Source organism: Balearica regulorum, chromosome 2, assembly GCF_011004875.1.
Source record: "Balearica regulorum gibbericeps isolate bBalReg1 chromosome 2, bBalReg1.pri, whole genome shotgun sequence".
In the NCBI taxonomy this organism is placed as follows: Eukaryota; Metazoa; Chordata; class Aves; order Gruiformes; family Gruidae; genus Balearica; species Balearica regulorum.
The window spans coordinates 112233879-112250288 of NC_046185.1; the positions used below are offsets into that span (position 1 = coordinate 112233879).

Here is a 16410-nt window from a genome sequence, read left to right on the forward strand (position 1 = left end):
ACACAAAATAGTCTGCAACATTTCCCAGGAGGAGATAAAAAATGAGACAGTCTCAATTATCAGCTATCATTCCTTAACAATAATTGTGATTATCCGTATCTGTTTTGCAAATTCAGGCCCATAAAAAAGTATCTTGCAGGCATTGCTTAAAGTAGAAAGGTGTAGGAGGATTTCCTTCAGGGGAAAAAAAAAAAGTATCAGGTTTTAAATTAAAAATGCATTTCATTTCCATCTGAAAAGTTCCTGTGTACAGGTAAGAAGCTGTCTATTCTATGTTCATACAAGGCCAGCTTCTTTAAAGTGCTGTCGCTGTGACAGGATAGGATATATATGAATGAAGTTATAACTACATCTCACATTATACACTGAGCACGTATCTAAAACTGCCTAAGGCAAACCTACTGATTTGGTTTCCAGACAGCTGCTCTGCCTAGGAGAGAAGCTTGACAACTCACTGAAGGACAATCACCAGAAAGGTATCAACATAATGCTGTCAGGTTTGAATAACTAGAATTCGTTCCTCATAAATGGGCAGCTTTCTACACAGACTCCCACAGATGATTACTATACCTTTGCATTGACTAAAATGGCAAGGAATCAGGATCCCTACTCCAGAACTTCTTACCAAGCAGAGTGCCAAATTGGTCCCTTATAATGACAATAACACCAAAACATTTGTGCAGTCAGTAGTTAATCTAGTCATACCACAGTAAGACGCTTCTGAAGAATCTAGTAAGAAAATCTACAAACAGAAACTTGCCCAAAAAGAAAGAAAGAAAAATGTCCTGTAAATGATATCTTTGCTTTCTCGTTTTACAGAATCCAGGATGACACAGGCCTTTCTGGCTTCTCTCTTTCCTGTGCCTTGTAAGATAAAAATAGAAAGGAAGCAGCTAGTTAAAAAAACGAACCTGTAGGTAAGTAGTTCAAGGAGATACACTAGGCCACTAAAGTATCTGGGAGATTAGGTATTCATCACATGAGTTAAGACATGTTGAGGATGGTCAAACTGGAAACTGAAAGTATAAAGTGCAAGCGAGCACACTTTGCAGCTTGAGAGCACAAAGTTTCTATTCAGTTGATCTGTGAAACATTTAATTTTCACAACAATATAGGACAATGGCCCCCCAAGGCAGCCTGAATAGTCCAGGTGAGTATTATGTTCATAATAAGAAGGGTCGTCTTACAGTTCCTGAATCTAGAACTAACCCCCCCCCCCCAAAAAAAAAATCTATATTTTACTTCTTTCCTATACATAAGTTCCATCTTTTCCTAGACTGAGCCATTACAGAGCAGACACGTTTTCTTCAATAACATTCATTTTGGACTTATTTAAGAAGGAGAGTTTCAGGCACAAAACACAACTTTGCAAACAATTCAAGTTGTATTCTTTGTTGATTTTGATTCCAAGACACATTAACTGCAGAATTATCCTAGTAAAACCACATAAAGACAGAAAAGAAAATTACTACACATCACCATTCTTGTGTGGAATAAGCAGTTTGAAATTTCCGAACAACTGACATTATTCTGTTGCCTTCTCCACTGGAAGGAAAAGAAAAAGAAAAAAGAAAAAAAAAAAAAAGAGTAATGAAAAGTTCTGTGAGATTCTCCAGAGCTGAGTTAGGAAAGTTGGTGTATATTGTGCCTTTGTATGAAAAGCATCTCTGCCAGATGAATCAGGTAAATAACTTATTGCATTTCTCTGTTCCTGTGATGAGACACAAGTGACATGAGCAGGATTTTCTTTGTAAGACTCCTGGACAGCATGGAATTCCACATGAAAAAATATGAGATGCAGATGCTAAAAATAATACAGAGATATTTAAATCTTTGACTATATTCATCTTCCTACTACCTCATACCTTTCACTTCCTTGTGAGCTTATATTTTAAGAAGACCCTGTGAGTCTTAGGACCAAATCTGTAACAGAAATAATATCATATTCACTGGCGCGTGTGTGTGTGTGTATGTGGAATATCTGTAAGAGCTTGGCTTCTCAGTTTTTAAAGAGACTTTCATCATTATGGCCTGAGAGAAAACAGCCCTATACCTTTTGCTGACAATTTGCCTCTGAAATTGCTGCCCAGTTGTCCAGGTGTCTGATGGCAGCGTGATAAGCTGCCACAGGAAACATCCTGTAAACACACAGGTCACAATAAACTTTCTCAGGAGAATGAATATCCATTCTGAGTGGGCCAATCGGAAGATGAAAAAGTGAACATCTACATCTCACGCATGGTACAGGCAAGATAGCTACACTGCTGAAAGCACAAGAATGAGGGAAGACCTTAACCCTCCAAATGAAAGACAGTAATACAACTTTACTTTTCAGCACAATTATGTAAACCAGATGCTTTTAAGCCCTTGATTTCCTCTGGATAATAACGGAGCAGCTGTAGCTAAACAAGGTGTCTCATTATAGAAGCTTGTTTTAAAAAGTTGCACTAATTATGCTTAAGATACAGCCCAGAACTCAAGGTTTGTGTTTTAACACTTGAAACTAAGCAAATTGGGAACTGATTATATGCACTATCACAGGAGTGACCTATTCAAACTACATTGCTCTGATTAAAAAGCAGATATGCTCAAAGTAGATAATTTTTCATGAAGGGCTCAGCACTCAAAAATCTATTTCTGATTTTGGTTGATTAGAATCTAGAGTTCTTCATCTTTGTGGCACATTGCGAAGTTCATCTCCGTTGAAAACCTATGGCAAACCTATACAGATGGCTTTACGGGAACCCTAAAAGAGATTGTACACTCAAAAGAAATTCAAATCCTTTCCTTTGGGTTCTGGTGATGAGCGCGCAGAACTGAAAACTCAGACATTTCACATGATCATGTCACAAAGTCAGAACATTATCAGCAAATGAGAAAAACCTTAAGAGAGTATGAAAGTCCTTGCACACCAAACTTTAAATCTATTTTATTACGAGCTTGTTGCTCAGACCAGAAATAGATTTTCAAAGGTGCTACACATCTCAGTAGTTTCAGGAAAGGGAAAACCCAGCTGCCCATTAATGCTCAATTTTTATGCTTTTAAATACAAGGAAAAGTAAGAAAGGTCAATCTAGAGAACACATTCAGGGACAAATGCTGATGGTTTTCCAGTTAAGAAGCTACAAGGGAACTCAGTGATAAACTCAAAGCTAAATTTGGACTTGTAAATAGGAAAAATAGAGCCATTTGCAAAGACACTCTGAACAAAATTATTCAATTGAAGCTCAATGAAAGAAAAGCTACAATAGCATTCAGTATACACTACTGAATGTGTTAAACAGCACTAGAACACTTACTGTAACAACTGTAAGCAAAAAAAGTACTATTTATGTACATATTTAAGATGCTTTTGACATATTTTGTATTAAATTTTGGTCTGTACTTTAGCATGACTCTGATCAGACTTCTGTCACACAGAAAGATGATGTAAGTTATTTAGATTTTGCCCTTTTAATATCTATAAAAGGATTTCTCGTGTTTACCCAATTTTCCACGATTTAACATAGTCTGACACTTTTTAGCAGGATTCTAGGCTCTGTATCACTTCAAAGTTATAATTTACTACCTATGTGAAAACTCAAAATACAGCAAATGAAAACAAAATAAAGCTGAGGACATAAGGAAAAAACCAACAGTTCGCTACCACATACTTGTTCTAAAATATATAGAAATACAGTTTTCTGAAATGTGATTTTTATTATTTGAATAAATTATAGTTCACTTGCACAAAGTATCTTGAAACAAAAAAATATTTGTGAAAAATAGCACTGTAATAGTCACATATTTGTTTAGTAAGCAAAAGACAGTATATTCAATAACTATGATGAGGGATTAAAGTCAGGTTTCAGAGTTCTGTTCTAAACTATGTTACAAATGAGCTATGGAAGCAACTATAAAAGCCGTACAATAGGAACAGTGAGGGTTAATTCAAGTTTCTGAAGAGCTTTGCAGTCTAAGTATAGCTTATGTTAGCAAAGCAAAAAATAAATTCTAGAAAGCATAATATACTTATGGTTACAATCAGAATTATAACCATGGTAGCTGATGGAATGTTAACAGATGAGCCATAAACATAGACACACAGCTCCACCCATAGTAAATCCACCCTAATTACTGGTTTATGAACAAGAAAATTCAGATTAAAATGGTTTACAATATTGAGGTAATACTTCTAATATCTATTACAGAAACAGCATACAGAAACACAGGAACCATAGTTAAAATAGGATTTTTTAAAAATAGTTATTTACATATTGACTAATCTAGATTAAACCAGCAGATAGCTAAAACAATCTCCTCAAATATATCTAGAGAGCTGTCTATGAAAAAAGAAACAAAGGACACTCAGTGTATGCTTTTCATTTTGACTGTGGAAAAACAAAGGCAAAAGGACATAAAAGAATGCGAGTTTCAGTTATTCAGCCAAATGTTTTGTTTAGTCAGGTTTTTGGTTTTGCTTATACAAACTTCAGACACTTCAGATCTGTTTTATACTTTCAATATACCAAAGTTCAAAAAGGGTTACACCAAAAGGTCACATCACAGAAACACAGCAGAACATAGTAACTTGTGTAGTGGATGCCTGGTTACATTGGGTCATGCAGAGCTGGTTCTAGGAAACATGGCTGTACTGTTATGTCACACCAACCAGTGTAGCACAGCCATTGCTGTGCTGCACTACACCTGAGACAAAAATACTGCGAGACCAAATTCATCCTTGCAGAAAGCACCACAACCTCTCCCCATTGATCTAAAATAATTTGCCATCTGTTCTAGCTAATTCATAACAAGACAGTTGACTATGCAGTGGTATGTACTGGGAAAAAAGTCTCCCAGCTCAAGTGGACATAGCTTTTACAAAAACAACTGGGTTTGGTTTCAGACCTGAGGAGGCCTGGCTGTGACACTAGCTAGCGACAGTGTTCTGCGTAAAGATGGAAGATTTTTGCTTCAGAGTTTCTATGGCCACAAGCAGCAAATCTTTTAATGTTGTGATCACCACCATCTTCACCACTGGGAAGAAGACGATACATCGAGTTTCCCTCACTTTCTCTAAAAAGAAAGGGGATGGTAAAGAAACTGTGTGGGGTTTAGGTGCAGTTCTCCCAAATGCTGGGAACTGTCCCTCTCAGGGTTTAAAGGACTCTGGTAAGAAGTTAAGAAATTCAGGCTCTGCCTAGCTAGTTGAAAGCATGACTATTTGATGAGAAGTGCCAAAAATTATGAAAAAATAATAGATTTTTTAAAAAATTAAATATATGCCCAAGTCTACGCAAGTTAGCATGACCTCCATCAAGAATACAAAATGATCAGCTAGAAAAGGACAAAGTTTTGTTTACTGTAAGAGGTTCCTATACTAGGCAGAAGTATGATAAAACTGGCAGTACATTTTTTTTTCCTGTGCTTGTTTATATGATGAAGGTCATGTTATTTTAAGGAATTTCAATCCTTCATTAGGTGTAGCAGACTATGAATTCTGCTGGAGAGATCTGAGGTCTGTTTAATTCCTTTTGCCTATCTGTTGTTTCACTGAGCAACAGTGATTTGTAGCAAATGGCAAATATGTAGAATTCCCAGATCTGAATGGTCATTTAGATTGTTCTTGTAGACTCACAAGATCAAAATACCAAAATTCAGAGGCAAAAGAGTTCAGTTTATAAGTGGAAGTCAGCTAACCCTTAAAAAAAAGGTTTCTCTGTCAGGTGAAAACCAATCAAGTCATCACACGAGCTTTAAAGTCATCCAGTTTCAGCAAACACCTTTGATCTATTTCAGTGTTCTGTTACTAATCTACTGCTGATGAAGAAATATGAAAAATGCAGAAATAACAATGAACAACAGAACCTTGTCCTACCTAGATACAGACACATTACAGACTACAGCAGGTCATGGGAAAACTAAAGCAGTTCTCAATCTCATAATACACAAAATCATGAATTCCAAGAGCAAAAAAACCCTAATGCGTTCTGCTTACCTGATATGGAACAATACTCCCATGAGCAGTACCCCAGCGTTTGGCTTCAATTTTGCAATTAAGGTAATTAGCTGCTACATGAGTGAGACATGCAACCTGGAAATGGAGAAAAAGTGAAGTATTCAGGAAAGCTGAAACTTCATTAATGACTTCTCTGAGATTTCTGTATATTTATATGTGCTTCAGATACATAAGTTAAAATATTTATGTCACAAAAGTATCCTTTATATATTACATATTATGTACACTTTTTAGTATGAAAAAATTAAGGCTTTATCTATATCATGGAAGTGTTTGCATAAGTACAACTCAATAAACTCAAAAACTAATGTGTCCTATAACACTAGTAATGCTAGACAAACCTTGTATTAAACTACGCTAAGAGATAAGACAGTATTACCCTAAATATTTTGCAGAATGGTCAACTGCAGAAAAGCAAAAATCAGTGTCTTGTCTAAAGTCTGGTGGGAAGCACAAGGGATTTGTGGGATAGAACTCATATTTCTTGAACCTCAATCCCATGCTTAAATCACAAAGGCTTTTTCTCACTTACAAGATTATCTTTCTGTTTTCTCCTATGCTTCTCATTTTACATGCTCAAGCTATGGAAAATACTTCTCAATTCTTCAGCTCTCCACATGCTCTGTAATATTAAGTGGTAGGCCTAGATAAATAATTTTTCATTAGAAGATAAGGAGATATTTATCAAGTTATTAGTCAGACGACAAAACTGGAAAAAGATTAATTTTGTGAAAAGTATGACATGCTAATTTAGTAACCATAATTTGAGGGGATAAATATATACTTTGTAAGCACAAATATATCTTAGGAAAAAGAAGTGAATGTTTATGATGCAGTAATGTATGAAAATTGTTGGTTCTGTTATAACCAATGGCAGACTCTTTATTCTAATTTCTTCGAGAGGATATAGCATGTGACTATATATCTGAAGCCAAGCAACGCAATAAAGCATTACAGTTAGCATGCAAGGTTATCATTAATTCACCAGACACAATGTATTGGTTTTACGCTGTTAACTAGTTGCTCCAATAAGTACAACTGCTTGTCTAAATAACAGGCCATGAGAATATTTTTTCCAAAAACATTATTTTCTTCATATTTTTTCCCTACAGGAAAGAAATTTACTATGATAATACAAGTGTTTACACTATTTTGTGCCTCCTAATCAGTCTAATCTACATCAAAAGATCTTTAAGGTCCCTCTCAACTCCAACCATTGACTCTAAAACAAGCAGAAATTAATTCAAAGTCCACCATTCACATTCCAATATGTGAATTATATCAGAATTTCTAGAAAAAGGTTGTAATTTCATTTTCTTTTCCTTTCTCCATATATGCTGAAAAGGCAATGTGAATGTGTCACACGCACATTTAGAGCAAATAAAATATTTAACTGTAAAACATGGATACAGTGATTTAGTCCAGCAAAAAAACCTACAAAAATATACAACAAATAAGAATTTAACTGCTGCCAAAAACTATGTCCATATATACTAACTACAAATACAATGCCTTATTCCTGAGTACTGTTGGAAGACACTTTGTAGTAGGATTTCAATGGCAGCTTATTATATCCCAGTGTTGCTTCATTCAGGTAAAACATTGAACAATGTCTATCTAGTCTGTTATTCAGTCCCCAGGAAAATCTCAGCAATTAAGGACATGGATCTGGGATGTATGTAGAAAGGACTTTTTCTTCTGGTTTGCAACTTTCCTCAGCAACACAGAATGAAACACAGCATTATTACAGATAGAGTTAAATGAGTCACAAAAGTGAGTTATTCATTAATAACATTTACGCTAGACCCATCACTCCTGTCAGTTTTCAATTTGGGGTCACACTCCATAGTGGTATTTCTTCTACCACAGCAAATGGCTATGCAATCGTGAGATATTCTTCTGTAGTGTTTGTGTGTAACACTACACAGCTGCTGTGTTCCACACAAGTTTCACTGACAGGTGAGATGCATCCACTACAATGGGCTTTTACTTTTAAACACATAAGGATGCCCTCTGCAATACCTGCATTTAACTTTCCGCACTTCTGGAAGGAAACACTCTACCGAGCTTAACTCTGGGAAGGACATAGTGAATTAAAAACCAGTGAAATACATTCTAAAATACTGATATTGAATACAATGGAGCCAAGATTTTGTTCCATTTCTTTGTTTATATTCTATGCTGTAGAAATAGAGCTATGAGTTTCATAAACAAAATTCTTCACAAGAAGTTTCACAAGAAAACTTCTATCCTTAAAAAAATTCTTCTTAACACAGTGTTGCAAAGTGCTCCAGTTTTCTTGATGAGACAAATATAATTCTTTTATTGGTGGAAAATATACACGTCTAGATTTCTCAAAAGCACTTGTTCACAGTACAATAGGAAAAAAAGAATTTTTTGCGGCTTAACCCCAGGCAGCAACTGAGCACCACCCAGCTGCTCATTCACTCCCTCACACGGTAGGATGGGGAGGAGAATCAGAAGACTAAAAGTGAGAAAACTCGTGGGTTGAGATAAAGACAGTTTAATAGGTAAAGCAAAGCCACACAGGCAAGCAAAGCAAAACAAGGAATTCATTCACCACTTCCCATCATCAGGCAGGTGTTCAGCCATCTCCAGGAAAGCAAGGCTCCATCACGCGTAACGCTGACTTCGGAAGACAAACACCATCACTGCAAACATCCCTCCCTTCCTTCTTTTCCCAGCCACTTATATGCTGTCCATGACATCATATCGTATGGAATATCGCTTTGATCAGTTGGGCTCAGCTGTCCTGGCTGTGTCCCCTCCCAGCTTCCTGTGCACCCCCAGCTTACTCACTGGTGGGGTGGTTTGAGGAGCAGAAAAGGCCTTGGCTCTGTGTAAGCACTGCTCAGCAGTAACCAAAACATCCCTGGGTTATCAAACCTGTCTTCACCATAAATCCAAACCATAGCCCCATACCAGCTACTATGAAGAAAATTAACTCTATCCCAGTCAAAGCCAGCATGGAATTAAAACATAATACTCACTAAATATTGGAATTGCGCCACTAAAGCTTCTGCTGAAAGGCTTGTTTTAGTAGCAATAGACAGCAAATGCCAGGGAAGTGAGAAGCTTAGTAAAGACTAAGCAATTTTGGAACTAAAAGTTGCTTCGACTATATAAAGGCCTCAGTTCAACATGATATTTAGTCTGAAGAATAATTCCATTTCAGTCAACGTACTGATCACTTGCTTGAATGCATATGCCTATGTATCCTGCTGAAACTGGTTTACTTATTATTGGTTTTGCAATAAATCATGAAGGAAAAAGGCTTTTGGTTCCCTTTGACTTCCTTCTGAGTCGGGTACCATGTTCATAGTCAAATCAACCAGCCAAAAAGAAGTAGCAGTAGTAGTAGTAGTAGTAGTAGTAGTAGTAGTAGTAGTAGTAGTAGTATCATCATCATACAAATAAACTTATATCGACCACATCAAAGTAAGTATTTCAGTGCTTTGTGGTTTATGTATAAACACACTTAGTTGAGTGAACTCTGTGGCCTTTTGCCCCTTTCCTAATAACTCTCTGATGGACTCAGCAGACTTAAAAGATGATTCCATTTCTACTGTCCCATGAAACTGTTACAGACAGTCCCAGGACTACCTTGCTTCTCCCTTTCCTCTCTTTCTGGCTCAGTTCAATCTCTCTGCTGTCTTCAAAGATTTACTCTCACTAAAAAGGCACTATCCAAAAAAATCTTTCAGTATATACAATTTATTTCCTTAAAAAAGAACACAAAGAATTTATCTACCTATACCATATGGTTGTTAAGCAAACTACTGAACTATAAGCATAAAAAAGATAGCCCAGCTGAACATTGCTACTGACATTACATGCCCTAGACAAAAATGTTTTTAACAAAGTAAGTCTGTTTCTCCAAATTCTCCTGTAATTCAAGACTCAGGAAGGACCTCATTGCTAGAGACACTTCTTGCAGTAGGAATAGCTTTAGTACAATCAATCTCTCAAAATGAAGCTTGGGTACATCTGTATTACATATTCAGTTAACTATTTTTAAATCTATATTTAAAACTGCTTTCCTGAAACCTTATAGACCCATTTCTTTTCTCCTTTAATTAAGGACTAATCCTTAAAAGTAACCTTTGGACTCATAACATTAAAGCAGATGTAATACAATGATACAGACATCTCTGTATTCATTTGCTTGCAGAAACAGATCTATGCACTGTAAATATGCATTATCAAATATCTACAGATAAGTGTTTCTTTATTTCACATCAATAAAGGGAACACACACTTCAACATTCCTTTCAGATATTACTGTTGATGGCTAAATCACATATTTGCGTTACATACTTAAACCAGAACAAAAAGAGAGCTGCATTAAGGTCTGAAAAGTTATGCTCAGCTTATGATGGAATCAGACAGATGGGAAACAAGATATTAAAAGCCACAAGGTGTGCAGACAAAGAAAAGAGACAGAATTTCAAAAGATTTTTTTTCAAGATAGCACATCAAACATAATTTATTACAATGAGTTCACTGAGTCAATCAATCATTTACATGCAAGTTCAACAAGTGTATATGAATAACAAAAGATGACAGGTAACTGGAAAGAGGAGAAAACAACATTTTAATTATATGCTTTCCTTTCTTCTCCCTCCAATTTTGTGTCTGCTTTCCTGCCACGTATCTTAACAAGGATTCAACTCTCAGCCAAGTTAATTTTTTTTCCTTATTCTTTGTTTACTTTTTCTTAAAGTAAGCATGTAGACTGTCTTTTAGGAACTTTGAGACACAGGCGTTTTACAGTAGCACAGATAACTTATTTTATGCTATACTACTGAACTAGTAACCCAAATATTAATTTATAACTTCATAGAAAAATCATCCAGGAGAATTTCAGTGCCTTCTGTTATGCAAAGGCCAATAATCTTTCACTTATGCCTTTTCCATACTTCTGGTGACATGGAAAAAAGAACTTTATATGAGAAAAATTTGAACATAAGATCACAATCCTCATTTTGTGTACAATAACCAATAACATCAAAACAAAAAACCTCTACCTCTACCAAGAAAAACCCACTCCATTTAGGAGAAAACACCACTCTTCCAGTTGAAGTCTAATTACGTTCAGCCACAAGCCTTAATGAGAGTAGAAGTTCTTACTAGTCCGCAATCATCTCACTGCTGCCATAGACAGTGCAGACGTTCTATGTTACATCCTAAGCACTGACCCAACTGGGTCAGGACGTGGCACCGCGCCACAATGAATGGTGCGTTTCTACCAGTTTTTAGGCAGGAAACTGTTTCAAATTCCTGCAAGAATGAACTGGGCACCAGGATCCACAGCCTTGCACAGAGGCAAGAAAGCTGCTACAGTTCAAGGCAGCCCATTCCACTGGGGCCCAGCAGGAAGCCACAGCCTTCCCAGGAGCTGTCAACGAACATCACCTTGTGCCTGGGCATGTAAGGGCCTCCCACCTAGCCTGGAGTTCAGAGCTCTGCAGGAGCTAAAAATCAGCTCAAGAGTGCCATACACCCATTGGCCAGGCAGACACCACCTCCAAGTACACAGCAAAGCCATTGCCCACAAAGGAGCACGATTTTACATTTTCATCAGTGGTGTCCCTACATCTGTGCAAGGCAGCCAGTCTGACCCTTCTCCCAAATTCAAACTGTTGTCACATCATCCCTCTCCACATAGTTTTTTCCCTCCCCTTCACGAACCAGTAGAACTGTAGCTGCTGTCAGCCAGTGCTTTGCAGACCACCAAATTCAATGAATGACTTTGAAGAGGTCTGCAAAAGCTAACTAAAAAAAGCAAGACTACTATCACATAGGCCAAGGCTTACCTTTAAAGAGTATACGTCCCCTTTAGAAAATGTCTGTGATCACATTATGAACACTGTGCTCTAGGAAAAAGTGTTTTCTTCCCAGTGATGCTGATTTCTTTTAATGTACCTCCAGGAAGTGATCATGAATTTATCCTTCACAAAAGAAAAATCCTGGCATTGAAGCATTAGCAAATGGTATAACTCCAGCCACAAATACAATTTTGTAAAGATAAAATCAAATCCTTAATGACAAATAACTACAATTTCAGAACACCTCTCATATTAGGATTTGGTTTAGGACCTTCCAGACACTTAAGCAGGTATCCAACCCTGTGCCAGTAATCACATGCATCTTGTGGGACATGCAGATTAAAGTTAGCCACTTGATCAAATAATCCTTATTCAGATGACAGCACACAGCAAATCATACAGTCACAGAAATGATGCACTAGGAGGTGCTTAATGAGCTAGAAACAATAAAAAAATACATGCAATGAGAAAAACAAAGGTAATATATTTGAGAACCCTATCTTGAACATGGATTCTCAGACGAAGAAAGCTAAAGACAGCAAAACAGACTTTAAAGTGCACAACTGTGTAGATACTTTTTAGTGTGAAAATGATGGCTGAGAACAACTTTCGCTTTATAAAAAAATAAGTTCAGACTACATAAATATAGAAAAACTGAGGCATCTTCAAAAACACAAGGCATTTGCATAGCAGAGAACTGCTGAGTTCAGTGAAATGTAACAACAAAAAGAACTGATCTATGAATTATTTTTTTAATGAGCAATTTAGACCTTTTAAAAGACCAGAATGAACACTTCTGTGCTTCCCACATCATCTGATTAAAATTAAATTAGTATTAACAATAACAAAGACTCAATGCAACTAATAGATGTAGGACTTTAAATTTCAAAAATATATATTGCTCAGCACACAGTTTCAAGAGAAACTAACTGTCAGATGGACTTGTATCTCTCCTGACTCTCCACTTTAAAAAACAAAACAAAACAAAAAAACCTACATACAGTCAGATGAATTTTAGGTGAAGGAACAGAAATAAAAAGCCTGACTATAGAATCTATTAGACAGCACTGGCATGAAAGAAGGACAAAAAAAAAAAAAAATTTAAATGAGGTTCAGTTGAAGAAGATAGCATTTTAAAATGAAGAATAAATTACATTTTCATAATGAAAATAATACACTAAAAGCTTTTTCTGAAAATGTAAAAAAGCATACCATTGCAACCACTGAAAAATTCTTGTTCCAGCTTCATAACAACACAAAGAACAGCTCTAAGGAATCTGCCACTTTAAAAAAAAAAAAATCTATTAATGAGAATATTCGGTAAAAAAAAAGCCAAACAAGAACTCCAAAATTAGTCTGTACACTCTGCGCAAGATCTTTGTGCACTTATATACAAATCGTAATCATAAGGTCCTATACTTTTTCCTATCAAACTTGTAGCTCATTTAATTAGTAGGTACTTATTGAATATTTACTTTTTTGGGGAAATACACAATCCAATACACAGCCCAATCCATCGAATCTCCTAGAGAGTCCCTATCAGCCTTTACGCATGTCATATGTCTTACACATTGCGCCTGCTGCCACCCTGAGTTCCTTTCAAAAGGCACTTTCCTGAAACAAGGGTGATTCATCTGCAAAATTTCAAGTTTCCACTCCAAAGGACGAAGGCAATGAGTTTCTCAGGAAGAAAAAAAAAAAAAAGCCCATCAACGTCTTTTCCCATAACTTGTTCCTGGAAACAGATGAATCATTTTAACAGTAACTTTGAAAACAAATCACTTTTTGGCAATTCCATGACATGGAAAATTCAGCCAAAACAGTTAAAACTTTGGCAAAGTTATAAAAAATACATTCAGACTCTGATAACATACATATCAGACAACCTTAACTATAAATGTCTTCTGCAATAATTTCCTTCAGTCTCCATCTTCTCTGAAGAAGGAATATATATCCACTGAAATATTAAATGCATTACACTCTGCATTTACATACAGCTTTACTAAGTCCAGGCAAAATTCAACTTGTGAAAAGTTTCTTCTGCTACATTTTATACAGGTTTTTTTAAATATTATAACATATGTTTTTATATTATTCCTTAATTATAGCCTTTCCCACCAAAAAGCTATGCATTTAATATGAATTAGAACTTATCTGGTTTTTAATTCTCTGTAATGATGTCTGCTTGTATTTCATCAATTGTTTATAAAATAGCACAGATCAAGTTCTTAAGAGTGGCTTCTATTCATGCAAAAAACTGGAAGCATGCTTGCAAAACACAGAACAATTTGGGTTTAAAAACAGTAGCTAAATAAATAGAGCAAAACATACAAATAAAATCCAGACAAAACAGATTTTGCTCCTATAAAAATTAATTACCTGTGAGGACAGGCATCAGAGTAAGTATAGCAATTTTTCTTATTATTTGTAATAGAGTAGTATCCAGAGGCTCCAATTTGGACACTACATAGACTTCGTGAAGGATTCTATTGTTTTATTTAATTGGTAATAACGATGCATTTCCATGCAAAGCTGCCAACATCCAAAAGAAGCTGTATTGAGGCACTTTTCACTTTTGATCTTATGATTAGAAACAGGGCCATTTACAATGAAAATATGCATACACCTAACCATTTATAGCACTCATCTTTTTGTCTCTGCATTTATCAGCATTAATACTCGCACTGAAAAAAGAATCTTAAGCGTGTTTGTCTGCTCCTGACATCGTCATTTTCATCTTATCTGAAAAGAATTGTCCCTCCACAAAAACAATAGTAATTTCAACAGCTTGTGCTGCAGCAGTGCAAGCAGGAAGATTTCTTTAGATTTTTCATTTGATATGTAGGGAGGCACATACAGAAATGAGCCATGTCTACCTGGTTGGGTGAGAAATGTGCAAATACTCCACCGCTATTATCACAGCCAAATCTCCTCTGGTCATAACAGTATTATCTCAGGAGAACAACACTGGCACTAGCTGTAACACTGAAAGATCTCTGGACACTGCCCATTTACTACTCATGTGCTAATGCAATACAGGAATGGCACAAGAAACAAACCCATGCAATTGAATGAAATGCTTGAAATAGGATGTTTTACAATGCATAAGATTGTATTTCTGTACCTCTGCAGTGTTAATGAACGCCCACCATTCAGTTGTCCACAAATGCTTTTTTGAGCACTTTAATGCTGTCCGTAATGCAGATGTGGTTCATATACTGAGCTGTTAAAGGGCATACAAGTCAGAGAAACGTAGTCTAAGGTTCCATTTTATTTGAGAAATACATGGATTAGTATTCCTAACGGGTCTGATGTCAAAACATGGCACTTCTGCCTGATAACACATTTTGAATAGTGATAACAGATTTGTAAATGATTCTCTGAAGAAAGAAGTTTTTCCTTAATAAATCTACAAAAATATTTAAATAGTACCAAAAAAAATCAAAATGTTATATTACGGAGTCAGCTTCAATGAAGTTACAAAATAACTTCACATAATTTGTCACAGAAATCTAGTACTAGAAATATTCATTCCAAAGAAGGCAAAGCTGTTTTACAAATAACTGAACTCTGACTTTTAGATAGAGTTTAATGGATACCTGGTTTTGAAGTCCTAAAACAGTCTCAACACTTTTTTTATAGCTTTCACTATAATATAATACATAACTAATGAATTATGACCTCTGGCCTAATCACGTCACTACTGTAAAGAGTTTGCAATTAAATTGATAAGCCAGAAACAATACAGTGCTGAATAATACAAACATGGAGAAAAACAGAGTCATGGCAGCAGAACTCCATCAGACCAAAAAGAACTCATTAGTCCAAATTTGTTTAGCATCATCCTTTACTTCACCTTTTTTATAAATTATAATCTACAGAGAAATTCCAATCAGAGCTATGTGAGGCGATCAAAACAAGCAGTGTTAAAACCTTAGCTGGTGCTCCATCAGTGTACCCCAAAATGACATACTTGTTAAGGTTTATTAGATTGCCAGAGGTTCAACAGCACACAGAAATCAATTGTTTTGCTAACTTAAAATTTTCTATGACATGAAATTGAAACCTCTTCCATCAAGTTACAGCTCTTTACCTTGCTATTTACATGAATAAATAGCACATAAGGTATTGAAAGACCCTATCCAAATTTGACCAATTTACAGAATGACTTCTGAAGGTTTCCATGAGTTTAGAGAGAGGGGTGAGGTTTTGGGGTAGACTAAAAGTTTTTATTCTGCTACTTAAATTGCTTAAATCATTCCCATTTCTTTTGAACTACCCTGGTTATCCTTCTTCTTCTAACACTTAGCATGAGCCCAAAACATGATCTGCTGGTAATAACCTACAACAAACATCTTGATTCCATTTCCAGAATTACACCCTTATTCAAAGGTCATCTAAATAATAAACTCATTAAAAGAAATGTCTTCCTTTGTCTTTAAACTCTCTGCCCTACCCATTCCAGATAGCCATTTTTATTTTCTCTATGTATTAAAGGGACATATTTTTTCTATCTCCTTCCTAGTCTTTCTCTAATTGATGATAGAGATAGGTCAACACAGG

General features: G+C 35.9%; 1 protein-coding gene across 7 annotated transcripts in view; it reads right to left on the minus strand.

The window, feature by feature from the left end:
- The window catches only part of SUGCT (succinyl-CoA:glutarate-CoA transferase), a 349338-nt gene that overhangs the window by 275224 nt on the left and 57704 nt on the right, over positions 1-16410 (minus strand). For all 7 annotated transcript variants that reach the window (XR_012834023.1, XM_075745342.1, XM_075745341.1 and 4 more), the window contains one exon: positions 5978-6073. Coding sequence is in view for 6 of the 7 variants with exons in the window: in XM_075745342.1 (XP_075601457.1) it covers positions 5978-6073 (96 nt within the window). In the remaining variant the exon portion in view is untranslated. The remainder of the gene's footprint in view (positions 1-5977; positions 6074-16410) is intronic.